The following is an 18245-nucleotide window of genomic DNA, read 5'->3' on the forward strand; positions in this document are numbered from 1 at the left end:
GGTGGAAGCCCCATTAAGCATCCTTGCGTGTCCTTTAACAAAACAAAATGTCCACGTGTACCGTGTTTTGTTTTGCAGCTTAAGGCTGATTCATGTTAAATTTCCATTGTTTTAGCCATGCAAGCAGCTTAGCTCTGCTAATGTAGGTCTGTCGATCGATCGACTGACCACCAGCAGGCCAAAGTTTCCAATTATCCAATCAATATTTACTATGAATTAGCAAAAAGATTTTGAACAGACATTAGCGGTCAACAGAAGAGGAGTCCTGATGATTATCCTCTCATCCTCCAAAATCAGAATAGGTTTGACATTGTTTGACACAAAAATCAAGGAAGGGCAGGAGAATGCTGACTGAAATAGGCAACCAATGGCATCCAGAGTCAGACTAGCATGTAAGGCACACTGTGAGTTACACACTTTCCCTGCAGTTGTTATGGTCAGTCTGTTACTGCAGGGACAGTGTGTGTTTTTGGAGCAATGGGCTTTTCTTTTGTGAGATAATGGGCTGACGACAAATGAGCTTTTGGTCCAATGGGGCCTCTTTCAAACTATTGGGATTTTGGAATAATATGCTGCTGAAACAATGGCATGGCACCAGGATGAACTGTAATAACTTTGGAGATCCCTTAACTGTTCTTATAGGACCATCAGCATGTCAAACTCAGTTACCGTGGCTGGACTGTCCCATCAGCCTCAGCTCTACTTTGTGTTTAATTCTTAATTATAAAATGTTAAATACTAACGGGGTAAACTAAGATGATGAACCTATTAAACATCAGCATATCAGGATTTTGATTAGGGTGACCATATCAGCTCCCAAAACCGCAACCCTTAAGTGTACCACTCATGTTTGTGCTTAGGCGTTTTCATCAGGACGAGGAACTTACCAAACGCACCTTTCCACACAATGGATACAATCAATGCAACACTTTTGTTGCTGGCTACTTGGAGCCTTTAGAAAAAACAAACAATCAAACAAAGAAAGAAAAAGACTTTCTCAGCTAATTGTACAAAGTGCAAACTGACAGGTTCTGTGTAACGAGGCGACTCGAGCTCAAGTAACAACTGTAGTGCATTATTTATGTTTTAACATTGGGTTAGGTAGCCAAATAATGAGTGGGACAGGACATGAAAAACATCTATCTTAGCGCTAACAGCTATTTTAAAATTATAATAATAATTTTAAATTGTCAGAGAACATTTAAAACTGAGAATCTTTAAGTGCTTTACTGATACTTGTTGCAACTTGGAATACCGAGGATGAAACTGGAACATTTTTACCATTTACCCCAAGAAAGGATGGGTGCCAGACATTCTTAACTTTAACTAATAAAGATCAACACAAACTTCTTCTCAGGGATACAATACAGCTGACTGACTACCTGACTGACATTCATGCCAACTGGGGCAGGTGCTACAAATCAGGGCAATCAACCAGTATAAACCGGAAAAATACAACAGCCCTTATCTCCACGGACGGCCTTATTCTTGTTCTGTACTTGCAGGTGTGTACGCACACTTAAAGTTGGCATCTAAGTCCTTCACGTGGGCTATAATCCCTTGCAACTACTAAGCTTGTAACTGTTTTGTGAAAAAGCATGATTCAGAGTTTTATCCAAATAGATATGGCTGAATTTGCGTGTCAGAAACTTTTCACCCTTCATGTCTTTGGCGACGTTTTGCTGTGTTTACAGTGGGCGGCTGTTATGAGGAACGTCTCTCCAGGCTTGTGTCAGACTTTCCACACGTTCATATCACACGTCCCCAATGCCATTACACATAATCCAAACAATTTAATTCCACTGCCATTATAAACAAAATGTGTCAGGAGCTTCTGTTGAGGCAGAGGAATGAGATGGAGAAGTTCCCAGCATTCCTTGCAGGTTTCTATTGGAATTCCACTGGGATGATGGGACGGCCTCCGTCTCCAGACACAACAACATAACCAACACACCCTTTTCGTGCAGCATCCCCACCCAAGCCTTGAGGTCTCCTCATGATTACATTGGACTGAAATAGTAACATCATTTAATCAAACCACATACATACATCAGACAGAAAGACACCCTGTTGGAAAAATACAAAACAGACACAGAGTATTAAAATAAAATAATGGATTTGATGCATTTTAAGCAATGAATTAATGAAAACTGAAATAAAACAATATGTACTTCAGGGCTGCCTGCTGTTTACTGTTAAAAACACAATTAAAAATTGATTTATCTGTCTTATCTCTCAGCAAATTACTCATGTTCATGATGCAACATTTCCATTTTTAGACCTACTTCTCAGGTGTGTTCATATCTTTACATGATACCAATTATCAATCACACACAATCATAAAAACTTATTTTATGAACTTAATCACAGCCATCACTCACATAGTTTCTCCCTACTGACCGTCTTTGTAGCTCGAGTAAAGTGCACTCATGACTCCTGGCTGGAGTTTATTACAAACACAAGTTGTTGTTGCCAACTGAGAACCTTGCATCTCTGTTTCATTTGGTTGACTTTCATGTTTAAACTCATTAAACCCTCGCAGAACACTTTGAAGAATCCCAAAATAAAAAAAGAAAAATACAGCTATAAGATTAGCTTTTTTTGTTGGATCAGAGTTATTATAGTTATGTTTTGTTTTTTGTTTTTTTTTATTTGATTTGATTTTTTTCCCCCTAAATTCTAGTCTTTATTTTTATTTCAGTTAAAGGGATAATTTGGATTATTTGATGTGGCGTTGTATGAGGTTCTTACTGATAGGTGGCTGATAGTTAGCTACAGTAGATGCCAGGCGGCACGCCTCCAGTTGAGAGAAGCGGAGATGGGCACCATCATGGATGCTAAAAAATATACTGCTGTGGACAGGGTCAGCAACAAAATTTGGTTTGGGGAGAGTGATGTTTGGCTTACATAACGCCGGTTTCTCGTTGGAAAAGGCTGTCTGACAGCAAAGTAAAGATATGAAAATACAGTACACACTTTTTCTAAGTGCCTAAAATACCTTTTGTTGCTGACTGTGTCCCCAAACTACCCCTATAACTTTTTCACACCTAGTTTTAGTTTTTTAATTAAAGTTTTAGTTAATTATAATAAGCTTGTTTGAGATATAAGTTTTCACATGGGAACAGTGTTAGTGTGTGAGCCACTAATAGATGGGCGCTGTAATTATGGCCTTATTCGTGACCATAGAGGGAGACGTGCGGAAGCAATAACAGTTAAAGCAGCAGGAGTGAACGTTTGTGTGTGTTTTAATGGAGACGAGAAACAAGTCAGAATATATCAAACTGCTTTGTGTCTCAGTCTCGTTTAGACTCATTATTCCCCGACAGAAGTCTCGTCATGAGTGAGAACAGGAGGTGCAGAATGTGTGGCCCGAGGCAGATTAATCATTAGTCACACACACACACACACACACACACACACACACACACACTCACACACACACACACACACCTTTATTACATGAACGTCTCTTTCCTCCTCTGGGATAACTCTGTAAAAATGTGTGTAAATGCCCACGCACACACACAGACACACACTTAAACACACACATATTTACACACACGCACACACACACACACACACACACACACACACACAAAACTGCATCTATTGCCCTCTCTTACACAAAACACACACCCTTTTTTCTCCCTGGAGTTGAGAGGCAGGCGTTGGTCTATAAAAGCTGCACCCAGTGGAGGTAAAGAGAGCAAAGCACAACCTCTATCAGCAGGACACAACACATATACACACTCTATCACGCACTCTGACACACTCCTCAGATCAACGCAGGCCTGTCATACACTCCACCACGCTCTTCTTCCTGGGATATGAACACTCTCGTCCTCACCTGTCTCCTGTGCTTCGGTAAGTCTGGACTTGTACTTGTGTTCTGTGTGTGTGTGTGTGTGCGTGTGTGTGTGTGTGTGTGCAGAGACTGTGTCAATGAAATTGGGAGAAGAAGACAGAAATGTCCCTGCAAGTAAGGACTTGTCAGGGAGGAGAGAAACTGTTGGGTGATAATTTGTGTCAGAAGTGTCAAGAGACCAAATTATCACCTGTTTAAGTTACTGTACAACATCACCAGGCGCTGCAAAAGGTCAACATATTTCACATGTCTGATTGATTGAGTCTTATTCTATTCATCATTGTTCTTGTCTGCCGTGAGCGATGCAGTCAGGGACAGTGCGGCTCTGGATATGGACTGGTTGTACTGGTTTTAGTTAATACAGTATGTGTGTAATTTGCAGGCTCAGATTGCTCTGGATGATTTAAGACGAATGCATGAGTCAGATATAAATGGGCTAAGATTTCTGAATACAATGTCAATAGAAAGTCACCAAGCAACCTCAGGTGACCATAGAAGAAGAATAAGAACATTTAATTTCCAAATGTATTGTCTTTTTCCTGTTTCCTTTTAATGCAGAAAAGTAAACTTTCAACTCTTCATGACAACAGGTTCTAGCCTTAGTTTCTAGTTTTGAAAGAACATCCTCCATACTGAGTATGAAACTGCATCATATGATCATCATTTTTATCATCATTTATTTTTTTTCTGTGTCTCCTTCCCTTGGTTTTTCAGTAGTCTGTGGCGCTCCTGGTACTCAGGGATCTGAGGCCACGCTCTCCGGTGATCTCGTTGTGGTCACTGGGGGTCCGGCCTCGGGGGAGGGCCTCCAGAGTCAGCTGAGCGACGACGATGAGCTGGAAATAGATGAGGACCTTTTAGGAGGAGACAATGAGAACTTTAGCCTTCAGGGTACGACAAACACAAATATCTTTTTTCCTCTTGACAATGATTTTTTTTTATTTTGCCGTACACAGATTTTTATATTGTAAGGCACACAAATCAGTGATGTGTGCAGTTTTTTTGAATGTCTTTGTTAATTATCTTAACTTCTTTTTATATTTAAACATCTTGAATTGAAATACTATGCATTATTTTGCATGAAAAGGTGATACTGCAATATAAAATAGCCAATTTCTTCTCATTTTCCAAGAAAAATATCAAGCTATAATGACCTGTAAGGAATAGTCTTTGTTTAAAGAGTGCCTGTAAAAATGTTTCATCAAGAAATGCAGACAAAAAGACTCTTTTCCCTCCTAAGTAGATAGTTTTCTGAACATTGATCACAAAATAATTTTCTTGACTGATAAGTCTTGAACTGAAATTGTGTTTTATTGTCACAAAATTAAAAAGACATGATAACATTCAAATATGAATGTCACTGTTTGAGAGATAATAGCTTTTGTCATTGATTAAACCGCTGAGAGAAACAGAATTTATTCAAGGTCAATGTGTGTTTTGTACTTGCCACAAGTTACTGTAGCTTCAATGAAAACATGGTGAGCATGACCTAAATGTAACATGAATAAAACATAAATAAAACCAACGTCTCCCATAATCCCACACTACTTCACAAAGTCATCAAACTTTGTCTTTTGTTTATTGTTTTAATGTGAGAGATTTCTAGTGGCAGGCCTCGATTATTATGCATTGAAAGCATAAATTTGGTTTACATGGAAGACTCATTAATTTGAAAACTATCTGCGCCTAAAAATTTAAAGTGAATGATACCATAAACATTATAGTTACAAATTCACTTGTACTTTCACCCACAATACAGATTTACATCCCAGCAGAGATGAGAGGAGGAAGAAGAAAAGCAAAGGCAAGAAGAAGAGACAGCACAAGAGCAGAAACACCACTCCCTTCAACCCTGAGCACACGTTCTTCACCGACGGGTACACGTCGACCCTCAGCACCACAGAGGACCCCTGCACCTCCACCCACCTGGGCTACTGTATTCACGGTTACTGCAAGTACATCGAGGGCCTGACGGAGCCGGTGTGCATGTGAGTACAGCATCACTTCACTTTTTGTGTTTGAATGTGTGTGAATTTGAGCTCCACGGTTGGTGCAATGCATTCTGTATGTGAGCAGTAAGTTTAAACCTCTTTCAAGCTTTCTGATGTACCATCTGTTTGTTCTGTTAACTCACCACTCTGCAGATGTATGAAAGGTTACGATGGGGAGCGCTGTGGGATCCAAACTTTGGAGACAATTGGAACTGACTCCGATCGCATCAACACTACTGAGCTGGTTCAGACGGTCTTAGTGATCATCGCTGTGGTCCTGTCAGTCATCAGCTGCACCGCCATCCTGCTCATGACCTGTGCTCAGTGAGTATTCATGTGACACAGACACACATTTTACTCTTTAAAGCTAAAACAGTTTTATTTTAGAGGGAAAAGTCGTTATGATTTAACATGTGACAATGCTGGGTTTAAGATCTGGGCTGGTATAAAAATGCTCCCAACTCATCAGTCCAGATCATGAAGGAAGATGGCGACAGGAAAGACATTTTAGATTTGTCCTGTTCCTCAAAATGATAAAGAAATAAAGAGGTCTTTATCGGGGAGGGTAATGTCCATAAAAAATGGAAACTGTGTCCTAACCAAAAGTGAGTGTCAGTCTCTTCTACATGAGTTTCACTTCACACAATAGTTGGCAATATAGCAAGACCGGACCTGATGCCAGTGGTTTGGTTCAAAGCTCTCTTTTTCTTCTTCATTCTTTGAAACTATTGTGGGGCAGATTATTGAAGTTTCAAGTGCACATGCATGAAGGCAACCACCCACACCCTGACAAAATCTCAACACAATCCACACACATCCTGCCCAGAAACACTTGTTGGCATTTGGACACACTGACACATCAAAAAGCACATTAACACACCCAAACACACCCATACTATAGAGGTATTGCTCACCACCTTCATCAGATGGACGTAATGACCTCAACCGCTTTCACATCTAATTCTTACCTTTATTGTCGACGTCTGGTGACATCTGTGCAATAGATCAATGGACGTATGACTAATTCATACTTTCTCTTAAACTACAGTCTGCTACTTATTGTAATATGTGACAAGTCATTTACTGTGTAATCACTTTCCTTATCAATATGTAACCAAGTCACAGCATTTGTTGGAGTGTGGGCCAAAGTCAATAGTCCAGTAACAAGCAGTGCAATTAAGGCTTTACAGCCACAGTTAGCCACACGTATACTTCACACCAAGTTTCATTCTTGATCAAAACACCCAGAAAATGATAGTGCTGTTGTAACACCGTAATCTTATTGCCAAAGTCTTATTGCCTTCCTGCCAAAATACGACAAAAACACACATTTCATTTGTCTCAGCAGGATCAAAACCATGTAACTGACTCTGCACTCCTTCCTTTACAGTGATCATCTGATAACCACATGAAGCTTTTATACTGACGTTGGATGTCTTTTGTAGTTACAGGTCACATAAAAACTTCCTGGCATCCTACCTGGGAACTAGCACAGAGCAGGAGAAGCTACAGAAACCCATCGGGGACGTTGTCGTGTGAGGGCGTCAAGTTACAATGAGGTGGGTGTCGCTGAGGTTTTCGCCCACTAGTGTGTACCCAAACAACATAAAATGAGTTCATGCTCATGTCAAAGTGTGCACGGGGTAATGGAGTTTGAATGGCTTTCCTTTTCTTACCATCTCCAAAACCAAAACTACAAGAGCAAAGTCGTAAGGATCAAATGGTGTATTAGCTCTATCATAAGATGCATAGGATTACTTCATATGACAGTATTTTGTAGGGTTACAGGTTATTTAAATAACTAAAAAGGCCCAAGTTATAACTCACACATCCACTGTGTCTCCAATGTCTACCTTCACCCATTAAGCTGAGGCTATGTTAAGCATGTGAAGCACATGTAATCAGGCATTGCTGAATTTCTGGTGGCGGATATTTGGTGATATACTTCATGCAAAAATCTTGCCTAAGTCCTCAGAGGGCGGTGTCTGGCCTCTGCTCACGTGAGCCTTAAGCCGAACAGGAAAGAGTGGGCTGAGAGAGTGACAGAAGAGCCCGTACGCCTGTTGTTGTTGTTGAACAGAGCGAGTTGCATCACGCAAAGAGGAATCCCCACTCGAGGAATTAGTGTGGATTAACCCGGAGTGTCTCAGCCTGTCCCATCTTTGCGCTGCATACCAGCGTAAAGAAAAACCATGCGCCCGATCGCACACATTCACCTGTGTGTCCAAACAATGACAGTGCTGACACACTGACTGTACACGTGATGACCTCGCTGTGAGAGCTTAGTGTGTGCTTACATGTGGTTTGATCTCACTGAGCTACACACGCACACTCACACACAGATTTCATGTGTTTGAAAATTTTAGCCTGGAGACAAACAACGCAGCCGTGCAGCATTCTCCTCATAGTCTGCATGTCGCTCAGTGTCCTCCCTGAGAAACGCAAGTCTGGCTCACACATACAGTAAAGACTCACTTCATAACTTTAACAACTTCCCAGAAATTTGAGTTTCATCCTGTAAATTGTTGGCTCAAAAAAGGGTTCAGTGTTGTAGAATTATAGTCTCACTTATTGGCTATATTCCCATGAATCAATTATGTTTATTACTTTGATTTAAATCCATTTATAAATGTATTTAGTGGTTTATTTGAATTTTTTCATTAGCCGTTAGCTGTTAGCCATAGATAGCCATCAGTTCTATCAGTTATGATAAGATTGTACTCACCAAATATTGGCAGCGACATTGTTACGACAAAGTCTGGCGGGACAATGACGAGAAAAGAGCAGTTAGACAATTAGATTATTTAAACAACTTTATTTGAAGGTAAAAAACGAAAGTGAGCACACCCAAAATGCTGTTAATAATAGAGGCAAAGTCCAGTAGGTCAAAGTTGAACCAGGAAGTTGGTCTGTAAATTGAACCATGTGTTCAATGGGAGGTTTGATTAATAATTCTACTGTTTTCTCTTTCAAAAGAGTTTGTTTAAAACTCTCTGACCATCTGTTTTTCTCGCCCTGATGTCTTTTTTTTTTACAGGGTTTCTGTGGTTCCTTAAGCAGTCTAAAATGCAGTTATCTGAATTTTAGGCCTGAAAATATTTTAAATATAATCTTGACAGGTCTTAAAAAATGATGAACTTGTGCTACTTTTTTAAAGTTGTATTAACTTCAGTTTCACTTTTAAATGTGTTTTGGGAGAAAAACAAATTGTACTGAATATTCTGTAGCAACTCAGATTTTCCTTAATAGCCTTTGTACTTTTTTTCCCAGTATGGACTTAAATAGGTCTTAAATTGTAGTCATAATGGTCTTATGAATGTTTTAAAGTCATAAAGTCTTCAACTTTATGAAACGTGGATGAACAATTGGCCCCCCAAAAAGAATGAAAAATTTGTAAAACAACCGTTAAAAAAATTGTTATAATCACTTAAAACTACACAAAGTGGCTTTAAAAATAATATCTGCAGAAATGACTTTACTTTGTACTTTTTTTTTTTTTTTTTTTTTTTCTGGCCATGTCAACAAATAAACTAATTCTTTGGCTTAGTGTTCTTCATCAGAGTGTGCCAGAAAAAAAAGTGAAATTGAGAATGTTAACTTTGTCTTCTTCTGACCACTGTTGTCTCTACTGTATCTTTCAATATTTATTGACATTATATTTTTTCTCCATCTTTCCTCAGCCAGCTGTACGATTGAAAGAAGAAGCACAGCGGAGGAGTCAGAGCACCTGAGAGAGCAGTAGAGTGAATAGACTGCTTCATTAGATGCTTTGTAAAAAAAAACACTGTCCAGAACTTGTTAGAATGTAATTTATTTAGTGTGATTATTTATTGCTAACTACTGTATGAGTGTTTGTATGTTGGACTATTGTTATGATGCCTTTTATGTGCGAATGCTGAGCATTCAGTCCTTTGGCGTTCTGTAGGTTCGGTCTTATTTATTGCACTGCTGTTCTTATAGGTCAGATAAAAACGTTCTTCATCTCACTCTGGAAAAGGGATGGGATTTGATCACTAATAAAGAGTCTCAGTGTTATGTGAAAGTCTTATTTGTCATTGCATCTCTGCCTGAGTTTTCTGTTTACATTCCCATCTGTGGATGCATCCCATACCTCTGCGGCCTGCTCACACAAACACCCCGGCGTTTTAGCCAAACACAGATTCAGCAGACGAGAATAACCCTGAGAGAAGCTCGCAGAGGAATGAGAGCAACACAGAAGCATGAGAGACTGGAAAGTCTTTTTTACAGTAGGAGCATGTGACAAGCAGAAACTTCAAATAACTTCTTTTAGTGTTTGATTCTTGGAGGATAAATCATTTCCAAAGACAAGGATTTATACTGTACACAATCACACACACACAAAGTTAACCAACCACTGTGTTGCTAAGGCACTGCAGTGTTTGAACAGTGACGTCCAAAGCTTTGTGAATAAGTCGACAAGGTGCTGGTGCACAGGTGGAGTGGGAGAAGAAGTGGCGTGTCTGGTCTGAGCTATTTTGGGAATAACTTGGAATCTTCTAACGCAAATACAAACAAAGACATAATCAGATGGTTCAGAACAAAAGAGCCTAGAATAGACTGTGCACAAAGAGGGCAACATAGTTTCACATAAACGCAGTAAGACGCAGATTTGTTTACGTGCAGCACAGAGTGAAATCAGGAGCAGGAAACGCCAAAATGTGAGACAAACTTAAAGGCTACAACTACATGGAGATAACTAGATTTCAAGCTTAATGTTGGCCCTCAAATTCATTTTAGTTCATGGGCCACATGCAGCACAATTTGATCTCAAGTGGGCCAGACCATTAAAACCACTGTATAATAACCTAAAAAATATTTATTTAGTCTAAAGATGTACACAAACATTTTGAAAATGGTCTCAATGGTCCAATGTAAGTGCAATTTCAACAACTTTTCCACATTCAGTCAGTTTGCTGTCATTACATGTGCATTATAGGATACAGATCAAAGTGGATCAATAAATGCACAAAACATTTCAAATACAAAACATCCAGTGGGCCACGGGCTGTACGTCCCCCGCCTTCCTAAAATGAGAATGTCAAACAGACCTTCTGGTGGCCGTTTTAATGAAACTGTAGTTTGAATGGATGATGAAAGCCTCATTTGACTCCTGGACCTAAACGGCAGTCGGCAGAGAATAGTCATAAAAGATAGATTTCTGATTTACTACTATGAAGTTACCCGTCTATATCATGTTAACATGTTCACACATATATCACAATGCCAAGTTTGTTTATTTCTCTATTTATTTTGCCATTAATAGCTTTAAAGTTGTGAAAATAATCTAATTCCACGCTCTGAAAAGAACTTCAGCACACTGACGTGTTGTCTGCTGAGATATTTATTTGATTATGGAATTTTATTTGCAGGCATATCAAAGAATGTATTTTTCTCCTAATTTTTTTAAAATTGCTATTGATAAATGCTGCCTTCAAATGTGAAGCTGTGTACATGTTTCATGAACTTAGAGATTTCAGAAAATTCTTCTCGATCACTGCAAATACAACCCCGTTTGAGAGCAGCAGTAGATGAGTCAGCTAGTTAGCTAGTGTTTTTTTTTTTTTTTAACATTAGCTGACTTAAAATGTAAATATATGTCAGTTTTATATTTTGCCCCAGCAACATAATTAACCATCTTAAAAATTTGGTTTTCTTTTCAACAGAGCATAGCGCATAGCTTAACTACACAGGAGACAGGAAATGAGGAGGGGTCTACTGGTGTGAGAGGGTCACTTCTGTTTGATGCATTTCCTTCTTTATAAAAGATTTGAAAGGCAGAGTGTTTTGAATCCAAAATAGATCATTAGGAATCTGGCAGGCTCTTCCACCCTGCGTCCAGTCTTTGTGCTAAGCTACAGGAAGTGTATTTTCCAAAATGTCAAACTATTCTTTTAAAAATCTAAACCTCTACCAAAAACACATGTTGAAAAATGTTTATATATATATATATAATCTTATATTTGGGCCGCTGTGTTAAGGCAGACGTACACAGTGTTTACAGTTAAATTAGCATATAAAGATGACTATGACTCACCTGCCGGGATACAACCGTTTACAGTCACCTTCATAAAACAAGATTCCACCCTGTGTTGGTGTGTGTGTGTTACGTCATGAGTGAAGTGAGGAAAAGGCGAGGCAAGGTGGGCTCATCCAACACACGCAAGTGATGCAAGGTCAGGTAAACATTTACTCATGTGTGTGTGTGTGAGGAAGAGATTGAGATCTCCATGGCAGAAATTACTATTTAAACAAACCAAAAACTTTCATAAACGCTTGTGCATTCATCCATTTGACAAAATAAGTTAATAAGGGTGTGGTGAGCTGTGATAGTTTCGGTGGCACTGAGGTGGGCCCTGGAGCTTTTGTGGGTGACTATGGGAACAGAGTAAACACAAAAGCAGATGGTTGGTCAGTGATAATTTACTCAAAGCTCAAATAAAGGACCTGCTGGAATTTCCTGGGTGTGGTAATGTTTTTTTTTTTTTTTTCTTTTTCTTTCAAGGGAGCAGGTCAGTTGCCAAGGTAAGTATTTTGTCTTACCTCCTCCCCGGAGGTTATGTTTTCAGTACTTTTCGTTTGTCTGTTTGTTAGCAAGATGGAAAAACTACAGGCCTGAATTTCACAACACTTTGGTGGAACGGTGACGCATGAGCCAAGAACCCATTAAATTTTGGAGCAGATCAGAATTATAGAAACAGATAGTAGTGTAAGGAATTACACCTGATGAGGAAATGTTGTCAGTTCTCCTCAAAAATGTTGATACAATCTTATTAAAATTCAAATGTATTTCCTGTTTTTTTCTGCCAAAACAGGCATCCTTGCACTACACTAGCTGGTTAATTTGACTACAACATTATTCAAAAGTCAGTAGTGACTTGAGACATGCAATGTATTTAGGTCAATTAATATTTAACCATAACAAAACCCCTTTAATCGTCTACACCTACCCAGAATGATTTCCTTTCCATAACCAAAGTGCTTCTGCTTTTTGAGTTTGGATGCAAATCATGGACTGTGGTGTTAAAGTCCTGTACTTTGTAGTCCTGCCATTCACACCAACCACCTCCTTGTGAATCCTGCGCATTATATAAATATATTGTTTTAAATAAATGTTGTTTGTGATTATAATACTGTCAGGAATTACATTGAATGTAATTATGAAAACAGTTTAGTTGCTGGAAGGCACAATCAGTTCTTTGATGATCCTGATTTTCCCACCATTGCAGCCATATGTACACTGGGTTTTTTGTGTGAAATATCTCTACGATTATTGGATAGACTCCTCAGCATAAACTGTGTAAACTTCTGTTATGTTAAAAAACAATTTGATCTATTTAATTACACCCATTCAGTTCTGTTAAGAATTAAATGTAAGTTTTTTTGAGCAGAAAGACGTGAAATTGAGTAGCTAAATAGGACTCGTTTTGACCTTTAAAGACCTGATATTGATGGAAAATGCTATAATCCTCTTTTTGAAAGGGTCATGAGATAAACCTGAAGAGTGGCAAGAAAATTAAGAGGATAGGAAAGATTAAATTTCTGCTTCATAATTTTATGTTGCTCTTGTCAGACTTTCCACAGGTCTTTACTTTAAAGAAATTAATCACTTGATCATTTCATCTCTTCAGACTTTAAAAATATAGCCCAATTCAAAATAAAACCTTGGATATCACCAAATTAGATTTGCAGTTTGACTGAAATCTTTCTCACCTGCCAAACAGTTCCAACACATGTGCCTGAATCATGCTGAGTCAAATGTATCTTGGCAGGGTACGACAAATTTCTATCAGCGAGTGATACAGTATCGTGCAGAGCAGCACTTGACTCGCAGCTGGGTCGTAAAATTCTCCCCAGATGTTGCAAGATAATTAAAAGGATATTTGAAAGCATTAAAAACATATTTCTTCTACATTGAGGTTAATATTTTCTCCATCTCATCTTTTCTTCTAGTGAATTGCTTGATCATTTTTAGTCTACAGGTATCTATATATTATTCAAATAAAACAAACAAAATAATCAGTATTTAGTTGATCTGGTCACAAGAAATGTAACCTAAGTTTTTTTGTTTTAAGGGTTTAGTGATGTAGAGTTATGTTTTGCATTAATCTGACTGAGTCACAAGTGGATATAAAGTTTACCATTTTCACTGAAGTGTGTGTGTCCATACTGTCACAGTAGCCAATAGGGATCAAAATAAATAACATTAAACATAGAATTTTTCTATTTATCTATCTCTCATTAACATTAAGTAGTTATTAAAGTCATTTTGAGTCGTACTTAGCTGAGTGAAATTATCTTGACCATCATTTTCAGCACCACTAAGCACAGCAGAGAGCACCACCTACTGGTTTGGTGTGAAAACTGGGAGTCAGTGACACATTACAGTAAATCCCCAGGTCATGAAAACAGGGTGTAGGCCTACAGATGTCATTAGTCGGCTATAAACTGATTTCCGTGCGACACAATAAACCCACAAGAATTTAAAGTGGGGAGCAAATATTACAAAGACAAAAGTGAACAGCGGCATTTTAGATAAGAGAGACAAAGGAACTGATGAATAATCCTTTCCTGAATGTTTGGCTACTGTGCCAACTTTGATGACAACGGCTAATATTTCCTGGTACTGGAAGAGGACGTGTTTGCTGTTAATGTCTTATGTTAATGGCACTTACACAACATTGTGACGTGACATTTTTGCACATTTCCTGTTTGGGGTCTTCAGATACGCTGTGTGAACTTGTCTTTTGCGTTGTGGTCTGAACATCAAGTTTTCTTTGTGGTTCTGAACTTCATGCTTCAATGTCTGTGTTGACTGTAATTTGCTGTAATTGTCTCATGTAGCAGGAAACATTTTACCATCATGTACAGATGACCTTTAAAAGCGAAGGAACAGAAGCACAACAAGATTAAGAGACGGCAAAGGTTTTTAATTTCATCTCACGACATGAAACCAGAGAAGTGAAACACTGTAATGAGAAGCCATTGTGAGAGACAAACAGAAAGAAATATTCATATTTTTCTTTTTAAGACAAGAGAAAATGTCGCTGGTTTGTGATTTTCAAGCAGGAATATGGGTCAGTACTTACATAACATAATTACAAGACCTGAGTTGAAGTCTCAGTGTCATTTTAAGCTTCTGACGCAGGAATTGGTAAATCTGTCTGTTTGACGGGGTGAGTAACATCACTTTGGCGTTTCATCTAAAAAGAGACAGCTCTTTGGGGTACAGCTTAAAAAAAAAAATCAGTTTTGCCTTTGGCCTGATTTTACTGCAGCAGAGGCAGTAATCCAACGACCAGAAGTACCCCCTGGGGTAATTCTGCATTTAATTTAGAAATTATGACTTGATTTTTAAAATACATCCATATATTTGTGTTAAGCAGGAAAATAAAAGCACAAAAATGCTCAGCTTTGGCTTTGGAAGTAATGCAATTATGAACTAGTTACAACATGCAAATGACAGCAGCTGACATATGGGCAGTAAAACACAATAGTTTAGACATTTCACCCAAAAGTGTGGGTCAACCTCACACTTATTGCAACATTAACCAACTCAACAGAATTTGTGTCATCACAGTTGGTCTGCACTACGTTCTGAATTAGAGAAAGAAAAGTGTCAGGGAACAGGCTTCAGTGTCGACACTGAACAAGAAAACCATCATAAAGCAATTTTGTTTTTTAACACGAGGAACAGGAAACAGGAAATTTTGTCATCACAGAGTCCAGTTTTTTTAATACTTCCCCTGACATGCATTTCTTAAGACTTTTGATATGTTATAAATGACATATTTATGAGACCAGAACAACTGAAAGAGTTTCTGTTGCAATTTGTGTGGGGGTCATGTTGTACAAAACCTATATTACAAAGTTTAATCGATTTCGATCCAACCAATGAGAATCTGGGTGGACAAGAGCATAACAATGAACCAATCAACCAACTGGCAACCTAACCCTAATGGTTAAATTGACCAAGAATACAGAGTAGTTAACTGGGAGGGCTTGTTACATTTCAGACTTCTTCATAGTATTTTTGATCCAGATGAGTTGTTTTTCTGAGAGAAAAGAGTAGACTCCAGGATATTTCATCACGCCACACCTCCGTCCAAAAGAAGTCACCCCGACCAGTGCTCCATCGCACAGCAGTGGCCCTCCTGAATCTCCCTGGAGACAGAATAAATACATGATGCGTCACGTTTACGTGCATACATTGCAGTGAAGGTGATGTTATGGTGGTGACAGGCCATTCAAGTGCTCTTACCTGACAGGAATCAGCTCTGTTTTTACCGTTTGACCCTGCACATATCATGCTGCTGGTGATAACGGGCTTCAGGTTGTAATATTCTGGAGAGTTGCACTTCACTCTGTCAACCACAGTCACATTGACAGACATCAGGACATCTGACATCTGCTTGGCACTGTTGTTTGTTTTCCCCCATCCAGCTACCAGACAGTTGGTGCCACCTGCTGGCTCTCTGATGGTCTTAGCCAACGGCTGATATTTCACCGTCTTGGTTTCCTTCACCGATTTGTCGAGCTGAAATTCAGAAAATGAGCATTACTTATAGATGCTGCTGACTGCCTGTATGATACCTTAATAAGTCTGACTTTATATTTGCTTTTTTGATTTGGATCAAATTTGGTTTGCAGTTTTCATGGCATCTTTATTTCTTGATATAACAATCTTAATTAGCAAAATCTGGGTTAATACAAATATGTTTCTCAGTCATCTTGACCCACATTTTGTTGCATATCTGCTTGATGTAGGCTGTAAATCACTGCTGGTAATATCACCTTACCTTGAGCAACATCAGGTCATTGACCTTATCAGTAGCATCATAGCAGGGATGAGGAAAGCTCTTCACCTTTCGGACCTGCCTGGAATCTTTTTCCTTTTCTTTGATGGAGTGCACCCCCAGCAAAACCTTCTTAATGCTACGAGAGCAGGAAACACATGGTTTGATTAAAGCTCACGAAAGGTTAACATGCCAGGAGTGTGTAAACTAATGATGAAATGATGATTCAGCAGCACACTCAGGGTGTCTGAGGGGCAGGGGTGAGAAAAATAAAAAGGCCAACTGCTGTATGTGGTGGGGCCATACATGCTGACCCTGAGACCTTAAAAACAGGAAGGATTTCAAAACCAAAGCTGAGGGTATGGGAGTCTTTCCTCAGGAAATTTTGCATTTAAGAGGCATTCTTTTTTATATGCTGGTGACTTTTAAATAATGAAAATAAAATAATAAGCTCCCTGTTAATATGTGTTGAGACTCAGAGTTTGCCATCAAACAGAGCTGATATGACTGTGCAATAGTTGTTGAAAGTGTGAAACTGACTCTCATGGGTGTAGACCGATAAAAAAAAACTGGAATATTTATCCTCTGCTCTCATAGTCGAATGTGTACATGCAGAACTTTGCATTTATAGATCTGTTTTAATATCCAATAATGGAGGAATCTTCATCCGGCAAGGTTGAAGACTCTGACCCGAAGTAAATTCTCATTTTATATTATCTACTGCAGCAACAAGACCACAGTGCAGACATGGATTGGACTTCAGTTTTTTACATGTTGAATTTTAGTGAAATAAAGGTCAGCATGACAACATCAACAATCTCTTGTCTGTTTACTTCCCAGAGCAGATTTTGTCTCAAGCGGATTTGGTTTCTTGAAGTGACAGCCACATGATTTTTCTTCCCATTTTAAAAGTCTGTCTGTCATGAGCTTTCATGTTGCTAACCTTTATCTTGATAGTCTTGCTATGAGCTCTCTCGCCAGACTAATCGCCACACTACAGTGTGTAAAGCAGTCTCACTATGTCATAAAGGCCTATGCCCCTAAATAAGATAGTGAGAACAAATATTTACTTTAAAGAGCAAATAATTACACAATCTCTTTTATATCATTCAAAACATTAGCTTCAATGCATATTTTGACATTTGATAATTCTAGAAATATATATCTTGTTCTTACCCAACACAGTGTGCAGCAGTGAGGACCCATTTCGGGCTGATCAGTATTCCTCCACAGACCGGTCCATTATTGTTCTCCAGCAGAGCCATGAAAGGCAGCGAGTGGGGCGTCACTTCTTTCCCTCCAATAATCTCAGCGCCATGACCTTCAATGCAGAGCACATGCAGTTCATTAGTTTGACCCCCAAAAAAAGGTACACAAATTAGTCAACATCACTCTGCACTGGCTGCACTGTAATGTTGAAAGACATGTATACATGAATGATCAACACATGATAAAGTAAATTACTCCAGTATATAGAACATAATACATACTTGTCTGGACAATGAGAGAGATAAAAACAATGAAACCCCTTGCGCAGAACATTTCCTCTGATTTGTCTCTTTGATGTGATGAAAA

The 18245-nt window shown here is 38.8% G+C and overlaps 2 protein-coding genes across 3 annotated transcripts; one reads left to right on the forward strand and one right to left on the reverse strand.

Annotated features, from left to right (window-relative positions):
* The first annotated feature begins 3690 nt into the window (after positions 1-3690).
* Positions 3691-9898, forward strand: areg (amphiregulin). 2 transcript variants are annotated; one of them, XM_084729528.1, is made up of 6 exons: positions 3691-3864; positions 4580-4756; positions 5625-5853; positions 6010-6180; positions 7302-7415; positions 9537-9898. In XM_084729528.1, exons 1-5 carry the CDS (start codon positions 3828-3830, stop codon positions 7393-7395), a joined length of 708 nt encoding a protein of 235 aa, XP_084585654.1. In that variant the 5' UTR covers positions 3691-3827; the 3' UTR covers positions 7396-7415; positions 9537-9898. The 2 variants fall into 2 exon arrangements, with proteins under 2 accessions (XP_084585654.1, XP_084585655.1); XM_084729529.1 differs by having other exon boundaries at positions 4583-4756.
* Positions 9899-15782: 5884 nt separating this feature from the next.
* Positions 15783-18245, reverse strand: LOC146320386 (granzyme A-like). Its single transcript, XM_084729530.1, has 5 exons — positions 18161-18245; positions 17847-17991; positions 16674-16809; positions 16136-16411; positions 15783-16038 (listed from the first exon to the last, which is right to left on the reverse strand). The coding sequence occupies exons 1-5, from the start codon at positions 18210-18212 to the stop codon at positions 15880-15882; spliced, it is 768 nt and encodes a 255-aa protein (XP_084585656.1). The 5' UTR covers positions 18213-18245; the 3' UTR covers positions 15783-15879.

The sequence above is a fragment of the Lutjanus erythropterus genome, chromosome 10 (genome assembly GCF_056507025.1).
Source record: "Lutjanus erythropterus isolate fLutEry1 chromosome 10, fLutEry1.hap2, whole genome shotgun sequence".
NCBI classification, from domain to species: domain Eukaryota; kingdom Metazoa; phylum Chordata; class Actinopteri; order Lutjaniformes; family Lutjanidae; genus Lutjanus; species Lutjanus erythropterus.